The sequence below is a fragment of the Leuresthes tenuis genome, unplaced genomic scaffold, assembly GCF_036924035.1.
Source record: "Leuresthes tenuis unplaced genomic scaffold, fLeuTen1.0.hap1 SCAF_6, whole genome shotgun sequence".
Taxonomy (NCBI): domain Eukaryota; kingdom Metazoa; phylum Chordata; class Actinopteri; order Atheriniformes; family Atherinopsidae; genus Leuresthes; species Leuresthes tenuis.
In genome coordinates, this window is record NW_027325360.1 from 20387809 (window position 1) to 20397647 (window position 9839).

Consider the following 9839-nt stretch of genomic DNA (forward strand, 5'->3'; position numbering starts at 1 on the left):
ATGCTAAGGATAAGACAATGTATAAAAATATAAATCCACGTCAAGCTTGTGAAGACAACATTTAGTTTAATAATAAAGATAACAGTCCGAGACAAACCATGTTGAAACTTTGGGGAATTTCTCAGTCAGAATCCCCCTTTCTCCGCTGCGCACAGCTTTTGGTTTATTTGTCGTGCGTAAAAGCTTTGTCCCCCCCTTGCCTTTACCCCGCTTTTTTCGCCATTCTATCCAGGGTTTCTTCCTCTTTTTGGTGACAATAGACGGCCCATACTAATCAGGTTTCAAAGTAAATAGCAGCGCGGGGCGAGCTCAATGTAAATTGTGCCTGTCAGAGCCCCCCCACTCCCCCTCTCCCCACCTCCAGTCGTAGATGGCTACACTGCAAAAAATATCCACCTGCAGACATCAACCCGCTCAGCACTGAGTCTGGAAATCTTGGATATACCAAGACGGCGGTTTGAATCTTCCATCTCGGAGAGAAATGCCTCGATTTATAGTCTATGCCAACCGATCCATCACTGTCAATTCACATCGCCTGTCAATGTTCCAACGGACTCTCCCTGATTCAACTCTATTCGAATGTATAGGTTTAATAAAATATGCCCAAGACTTGCAGTGCGATCGGAAACATGTAGATTTCTGCTATCTGCTCTGTTTTACTAAATTTCAAGTGAAAAATAAGATTTTTACATTTGAACACGAGACCAAATGACTTATTGAGATGGACATTTTTTGCAGTGAATGAACGGAGGGGGACTCTAACCAATGGAGAGAAAGAGAGGGCTTGGCTATAACCTTAGCCTCCCATTTTCTCTCTCCCTCTATCCCCCCTCTCCTCCTCTCCTCCTCCTCTATGCAGGGCTCTGGCCAGTCAGTCGCCTTTGATTATCAGTCTCCAGCAGCCCCTCTCTTGGCTCCTTGACATGAGCACCATATAAGGCGCAGCGATCTCCATAGAAACGTGTCAGTTTCAATAGTAGTGTCAAAGTTCACTATATACAGACATTCGCGCAGATCCCCCGTTTCGGAAACATTGCTCTGCTGGTCCTCCCGTTTAAGCGCATTCATTTTTGGGTCTCTCCTTCTTCTTGCATATTCTATTAGTAGTTGGTGTTTTTCCTCTTCTTTTTTTTATCTTTTCTCTTCGTATCTCCATTCCTCCTGCTGGAGAGAGGTGAAACTATACATGGGCACTTCATTCGGCGACGCGGTTTTCTTTCGCTGCTGGGCGAGATGATGAGGTTTATTTAAGAATATAGATGTAAAAATCCAGCTCTTCAGTTTTTCCTCTCCTCCTATACGACGAAGACGGGAGTGTAAAGGAGCAAAGGGAAGAAAGGAGAAAGGAATTTATCTCCGCAGCACTTTGGATCGCGTGTCTTTCCAGCAAAAAGGTTTTTTTTCTTTTTTTTTTTAATACTTGTTCCTGCGTCCATGTGAATCGCTCCTGCCTTTCCTTTGTGGCTATTTTATATCTAACTGCAATTTGTTACGTCTGGACTCGGGTTTTCCTTCAAGATTAGAGATTCCTGAATGGCTGACTGCAATTTACCTTGGAACTGGCCTCCCGATACTTGCTTATCCTGATCGGGTGCCTTTTCAGTCGCCCTCCTGTATTTTGAATGTATTGATCGCGTTTACTCCCCTTCTTACCCCATATGAGATTGCGTGCTCCGATTTGACTTTGCACTGCCCTGTCTTTTGAGATCCTTTTTTCTCCTCTTCGCTTCATACACATCAGCGATCATTTCGCTTTATAGCACTTTCCGGGGCCGAGATATGGCAATGGTAGTTAGCGTCTGGCGAGATCCGCAGGAAGACGTGGCCGGAGGACCTCCGAGCGGCCCCAACCCAGCAGCTCAGCCGGCGAGGGAGCAGCAGCAAGCGGCGTCGGCGGCGCCGCACACTCCGCAGACCCCCAGCCAGCCGGGACCCCCGTCCACGCCGGGGACCGCCGGGGACAAGGGGAGTCAAAATTCTGGACAGAGTCAGCAGCATATTGAATGTGTGGTTTGCGGAGACAAATCGAGCGGCAAACACTATGGCCAGTTCACCTGCGAGGGATGCAAAAGTTTCTTCAAGAGGAGTGTACGGAGGAACTTAACATACTCATGTCGTGCCAATAGGAACTGTCCCATTGATCAGCACCACCGAAATCAGTGCCAATACTGCCGACTGAAGAAGTGTTTAAAAGTGGGAATGCGGCGGGAAGGTGAATATATATGAATATGTTTTTAAAGCCCTCTCATGATCACGCATCTTAATAGCAGACGTACAGGGCTGCCATGTTGCATTAAGGTCACAGGCTCCATAGCTGAGCATACTGCAGACTCTATCCGTGTTTTTGAGGGATGTTTTCATGAGTGGTTCGTCTCTCTGTTTCTGCGAGAGAGGGTAAAAGGCCATTGGAGCCACAGCAGCTATACTTGTAAATGCAGGTCGCCTGAACAAAGCGGCTCGTCCAGTTTACCATTTTTTAAATTTGTTCTTGTATTCTAAACTTTACCATTTGTGAGCAAATGCTTAAGCTCCAACAATTCTATTTTACATACAGAGGAATAGCGCAGAATAGAGGTGCATGTGTATGTGCATGTACGTGTCTCTTTGAGTGTGTGCGTGCGTGTGTGTGTGTGTGTAAGTGTGTGTGTACAGTGTGAAAGCCTAATGGTCCCATCCCTAACGGTACCTTAAGTAAGCTTACTAATTCATAATTGTACAGAAGGATTTGTGATCCGTGTGTGTGTGTGAGAATGTAAAAAGAACGCACTACAAAGCCACGTCTCTTTCAGGCTGCTTGTGCTGACTAGACAGCTCAGACACAGAATAATGTCGCTGAAGTTGCCCATGGCTCATTGTTTTGCTTGCTGCATTACAGGCCGTATAACTTTCCTCTCTATCTCAGGTGTTTGATTCCAGTTTATGCAGACATCCCTCAATTCCAGTCTATTGTCTGCAGTATAAACTACAAGTCGACGTGTAATGTGCACTGACTTGCATTAATATTTTATTTTCAATATTAAACACTTCCTGAATCCCTTTTATTCCCAGCTGACCTTTTGATTTGGGCAAAATCTATAAATGAGATTGGATTTAATGGTAATTGTCAATCATATTATTTACATGTTTGGCCACAGTTAACATTTGTTTAATAACCTAAGCATCGTCTAAATATTTTGCTGAAGTAATATGCAATTACGCCTTAAAATATCCACAATAGTACGTTTGTTAAATTTCCTGTAGGAAAACTGAAAATATATGATTTTTATTTGTCAGACTCAGTGTATTTCCATCTGAACACAACCCTGCTTTGTAATCTGTATCCCTAAAGACAAATTGGTGAAGATTGGGGAACACTGCATGAATTTTTCATGTCGTCCATAGAATCATTTGCTTTGTAATATTACAGTGTTGCCATACAGTAGTCAGTGTGTTTTGAAAAGCTTGTAAAATTTTAGTTTCAGTACATAACGGTTACTGGAAAGAAACACACTAGTTGTAGCTTCTTTGACGGTTGTACCACTCGTGGACAATGTTTATCAGTCCTGGATGCACATTTCCTCTTTTTCTCTTTCTTTTTGTTAGCGGTTCAGCGAGGACGAATGCCTCCAACCCAGCCCAACCCAGGCCAGTACGCGCTGACGAACGGGGACCCTCTGAATGGCCATTGCTATCTGTCCGGATACATCTCGTTATTGCTGCGGGCAGAACCTTACCCGACGTCCCGGTACGGGAGCCAGTGCATGCAGCCCAACAATATCATGGGCATCGAGAACATCTGCGAGCTGGCGGCTCGTTTGCTCTTCAGCGCCGTGGAGTGGGCGAGAAACATCCCTTTCTTTCCCGACCTGCAGATCACCGACCAGGTGTCTCTTCTCAGGCTGACGTGGAGCGAATTGTTTGTGCTTAACGCGGCCCAGTGTTCCATGCCTCTGCATGTGGCCCCTCTGCTCGCCGCGGCGGGCCTCCACGCCTCCCCGATGTCCGCGGATCGCGTCGTGGCTTTCATGGATCACATCCGGATCTTCCAGGAGCAAGTGGAGAAGCTTAAGACCCTGCACGTAGACTCGGCAGAGTACAGCTGCCTCAAGGCCATCGTGCTTTTTACATCAGGTGGGTGTCCAACATGTCACACATGAACATGTCTATATTCATAAGAGGCCTGGTTCTGGTAGTGGGAGTGAGGCTTACGGGGCAAAGCACGGTGGCACCAAGAATATGGCTGTCAGATATCGACTGGTCACAGATCCGAGTGCTCGAGATGTTTGTGTTGTCGATGAAAAAGCTATTTTGTCAGCAAGCTTGCTTCATATCCACTTACATGCATTCCCATGTCAGTTGTGGCCGCTGACTAAGACGTGTAAACACATCCAGACTGAGAGAGTGCATCGCGTTTTTAAGTGTATCTCTCCGTTCAAAGCCTTTTAAAATCTGAGATAATTTACAATATCACGGTAAATAGTCTATATTCTTTGAGCTTAAAGCATTTTGAGCCTGTTTGAATATAAAACCGAGATTGTTCGTGCCCATAAATTTTGGAACAGGTGTCAAATAATTGAGCGTAAAGATGAAATAGTCTGTCAGTGGGTGATGTATGACAGCTGATGCATTTATGAGTGTCGCTGCATGCTTTTATCCTTGTTTTTCGTGCACAAACACATGTCTTCGGGGGCAGGAAATAATCCCTAACAGACTGAGATCAAAAAGCCTGATGGAAGTTGACTCGTATGTCAGTGCATCTGTAGGACAGAACAGCACTTAATAACACAAGTTATTAGTGGATTAATCTCAGCTGACCTATTAATTTTCTTAGTTACTGGGGATAGTTTCTCCTGTCGCAAAGCTTTGAAAGTAATCGGTAGCAGTTTTTAAAAGTAACCTACATTGTTGATAGCTTAATTGATGGCTGACTGGGGCACGGTTCTTAATGTCCTTATTTACTCTCGGTGCGTAATTTAGATGCTATTTTGGAGTTAGTTGTGTACATTTGGTGTCATTAGGCCTGCTATGTCAGAGGAGTCTGGTGATTATGGAAAGGAAAAGGAAAGTCTGCACTCACTTTCACGCCCCAAAACTATTTCTTAACTTTCCTCAAAGTTTCGACCTCACTCCTCTCATATTTGGCTTGTCTAAAAAAAATGTAAAAAATCTGGAAACAAGGCTTACATATTCTATAATTGGACACGTTCATGATAGAATAACTACATTTATTGTGGTTGTCAGATGTGTTTTAAGCTTGAAGTAATTTATATTTTCAAGATCCATTGAAAGCGCAATAATTTGATTTTACATTAAGAGGCTACACTTGTCTTTCAGAATATCTTAGTAATAATTATTTATTATTAATGAAACATTACAGGGATCTACAACTACTCATGTTAATTACCTATAAAAATTCCAATATTATATTATATTATATTATATTATATTATATTATATTATATTATATTATACTATATTATATTATATTATATTATATTATATTATATTATATTATATTATATTATATTATATTATATTATTACTTCAGTAATTGCTCATGTTATTTCAAAATCCCATATCGAGTGTGTGAGTGCATATAGTAATAAGGTGAGTATAATCAAGGACTAAATGATACAAAATCTAAATTATTGCTCACTAAACTTGTAAATATAAAATCTGAATCTGCATTTTAATCTGAACCAACTTCAACATTTAGCTTCCTGTTTTCATCACTTAAGTAATGCTACTGATTGGTGACTTTGCAACTGTTTACATTATAAGTTTCAGAAACCATAATGATTACTGCTGAGATGGGGGAGGGGGGGGGGGGGGTGTTGGCAATTTGAAACGCCAAAGTTGACGGCATTCTGATGACATATAATTTTACGCACATGATACGTTTGTATCATGATATTTTCTTATATCAATTACCGGTCTTCACTAACTTCATAGATTTTTTTACTGACTTTATTCAAAATTAGCTTTCTCATCCTGCAACTGTAACCGTGTGCTGTGACACATCTGATCATATATTTTTATTGCACGGCGTTCCAGTAATTCAGCCCAGATTACCCAGAGAAACTCCATATACACATTAACACCCCCCATGTTTTCTAATAGATCATTTAGTTTGTGTGATAGGCTACAAACTGATGTCGGCTACAGCAAGTCACGTGGCACTGTGCCAAGATTAGCGTGGAATGTTTGCCTTTAATAACACCAGCCTTGTCAGTATTTGATGCATAAATAATGGTGGCCTGAGTAAACTATTTCACCACAGATCTGGATCATTGTCTTATATTAACTCCTTATCCACACGTGCATGTCGTGATGTGTGCCTTTGTTAACTTACAGAAATACTCGTTTGGATCTGGAAGCTATCTGCTCCCATGTCTCAGCCTGTTGAGGTTGTGGGGTGCAGTGGTTGCAGGGAGACCTTATGGAGAGCTGTGGGGTGTCTTTTACCAGCTTTCTCTTTATATACGCATTCAACTGCATATATTCTGCAATGCTTGGAACCCTCTATATCACTGCAATGTAAAATTCATGCCAAATAGCCTCCTGCTATATTTTGCTAGAAATGTTCAAATGTAATTAATTTAAACCGTATCGATTGCTGAAGATTTTAAAAGAGACACTCAGCTTTAATCCATAGGGATTTGCACACATGGGGCTTTGACCAGCCGGACTAAGGTCACAGTAAATCACCCCGAGATCTCAGCGTTGCTCCTGGGTTCATAAGGTTATTGTGTCTAGCTATAGTGAGTTATAGCAGGGAGAAATTACGAATAAGCTTAAAAGCTTCAATCCAAAGCTTAAAGTATAGTGCTTGAAAACTAAAGCAGCCTTTCCTGTGTAGTTTCCACAAAAGCACAGCTCTAAACAGTATCTTCTGAGGACAGCTAAGACTTCTTGTGGGACCATATATGCGAGCGGTTACGCTGTTTGCATTTACAGCACTTTAAGATGTATGCTCAGTTTGGGTGAAAAAAACAGATCCTTTTAAGACAGACAAAACACGCAAGGGACTAACAAGCCTCGTATGCTTTTGTCTGTCTTGAAGCGTGGCTGCAGAACCCGCCAGTGAACATCCAGCACGTCTCGCCTGCCGTGTTGCACATGCTCATTTTCTGACATTTTATGTCTCTTCTCTGTGACTATTGACTTCACCTCCTCTAATAAATTTGATTGCTTTCAGCGGACTGTCCTATAGGCTACATGGAAAACAGGCCAAGAGTGGTCTATGGAGAGAAGAGCAGCGAAATCACTTAACAGCTTACAGCAGAGTAATTAGGTCACATTACATCCAGTGTAATTTCAGATTCATCAGTGCCGTTTATGTTGCTTTATACTTGAATCCCTAGAGTCCAGGCATAAAGAGGAGCGGTATTTGGGCCTATACTCTACCTTTCGCCATTGCTTTACTGCCCCATCACTTCTCAATCTACACACCTATAACTTTGACATTTAGCTCTATATTCGTGTTGATTGTTGTGAGAACAGGCAGCGATACCCTCCACTGAATTGTGCATCCTCTAACCCAGCAGCAAGTCCCCTGTTTATTCTGTGTGACAGTCCCACTCGCTCAGTGTGATGTAGCATGTTTGGGCAGCTTGTTTGTTCATTCTACATTGTCAATAACATGTAATGGTGGGTGCTGAGTGATAACCAGAGACATTTTGCAGGATGTATATTGGGTATGGCAAGGTGTGCGCTTGGTAAGGCTCACTAGGGACAAAAAATTGACGATGTGGTTCTGTGTACGAAAATTGTAAAGAAAATATCGGCAAATTCACCAGCACTATAATTTGAGCGTTGTCTTTTTGAATAGTTGGAAGGAAAAAGTGATAAGCCATGCTATGTGTACGCTACGTGATATCACAGGTTCCCCTGAGGTGCACTTTTCTGCAACCATGGTGACCTGACATAATTAGAAATACATTATAATGATATATTATTAGCCCACCGTTTTTGCTCGACTTGTTATACGAAATGTATATCAGAATCCCATTCAGTGACTTTTCCTCAAAAACTGTACTCTAGGGTTCAGATAAGTAAGGATCTTAACTATTGTGCTTTTGGTGTGTGTTTCTCAGACGCTTGCGGCCTGTCGGATGCTGCTCACATCGAGTCCCTACAGGAGAAATCCCAGTGCGCCCTGGAGGAGTATGTGAGGAGCCAGTACCCGAACCAACCCAGCCGCTTTGGCAAGCTCCTGCTGCGGCTTCCCTCTCTGCGCACCGTCTCCTCTTCGGTAATCGAGCAGCTGTTCTTCGTACGTTTGGTAGGTAAAACTCCTATTGAAACCCTCATCAGGGATATGCTATTATCCGGGAGCAGCTTCAACTGGCCTTACATGTCCATCCAATGATCCCTCATATGAAAGAGGAAATAAGAGAGGAAAAAAAGGACCAAAATTCAGCACCCCTCACCCCATCCTCCTCCAAGAAGACTATATATAGGACCTTTTCTGAGAAACTTGGAAGACATTACTTTTTTTCTGTCTTCTGGGACTGTGATGGAATACATTATGTACAGAAAAATATTGGAACTGGACTTTACACCTGTGTAAATCCACCCTCATCTTCAAGAACAATACTCTTCATTTTGTAAAATACTAGTCTTTATTTTCCTTTTTTTTTTGTAAAAAATTCAAATAAAATGAAAAACATCATATGCGCAGTAAGAAAAAAAGAATCAAGACTTAGCGGGAAAATAATGTTTCCAAGCAATTATAAGAATTGTCCTGTGTCTATGTACCTCTCTGTTTTGTATTTTTTCTGGTTCTAAACCAGGGTTTCTGTGATTCTATACTAATAATTTTTTGATATAACCTTTTGCTTCTTATAATGAGTGCGATATATGTTGTCGAAGCTATGTTCTCCAAGAATTAAAATTGAAGTGAAAATTTAAAAACAGAAAAATAAAGAAATTTAGACAAATAAGAAACAGTCTAATCGCTGTGACAATATCACCACTGATGGTTGAACTTTTTCCCAATTGATACGATGGACCTGCAACTGCAGCAAACTGACCTCGAGGACATTTTTACTGACATTTTTACTCCAGGACGTCTGGGGCGCCTTTTCTCCGGGCCATGAGTGCGTGTGGAGTCGATCATCAGTCAAAGAGGAGAGACATGAAAATCAAAAGCACTTTTAATATATCATTTCAAATACATTTTGTTTGTTTCGTCTTGAAAATTTTCATTGTTTCTTGAATTTTATTGGTTGTTGCCTTCAATTGCTTACTCCATGATGCAGCTTTTTGCAGAAAGGTCGGTTGATGAAGTTGTGTGATGGTGACTGTACTATTAAAAAAAGAAATAGGCAACAATGTCTCATTCTCAAGCATTTTCCTGAGAGCAAATGTCAATGTGGTCGGGCTTATTTTAAACCATCTGTTGGGGTCTGTTGTTTCTGTGCGCTCCTGGCTTCTATATGAAAAAGCACAAGTGAAACCTGCAGATCCTGGGTTATAAACATATTATTCTGAATTCATTGTTTGGATTCTGTACCCACCTGTGAAAAGGGGGTGATGCAAGGGATCAAGTATGGTAATGCCACAATAGACGTGCATCTTACATTTTGAAAGAACAGCTGGCATAACTGGCATTGCGGATACAAAGAAGGGGAGACAAAACGTGAGGAACCACAGCAGTGAGCTCTCTGCCAGCCTGTGAGCGCATTAATGTTTAATATTTTTCCCAGACAGCAAGGGAAGCCTGTGCACCACACAGTGCCACCTCTATCCTTCCTCCCGTGGCTTAATCAAGGTGGTTCTCCATAAACCAAACAATACCTCCCCGCCTCACCCCCATTCCTAAAAACTCTGCCTTGATAGTGCATTGCATGCTTCAG

The 9839-nt window shown here is 41.9% G+C and overlaps 1 protein-coding gene across 1 annotated transcript; it reads left to right on the forward strand.

Moving 5' to 3' along the window:
• Positions 1–883: 883 nt before the first annotated feature.
• On the forward strand, positions 884–9315 carry nr2f1a (nuclear receptor subfamily 2, group F, member 1a). The gene is made up of 3 exons (XM_072388125.1): positions 884–2212; positions 3583–4110; positions 8076–9315. Exons 1-3 carry the CDS (start codon positions 1780–1782, stop codon positions 8348–8350), a joined length of 1236 nt encoding a protein of 411 aa, XP_072244226.1. The 5' UTR covers positions 884–1779; the 3' UTR covers positions 8351–9315.
• Positions 9316–9839: the final 524 nt, after the last annotated feature.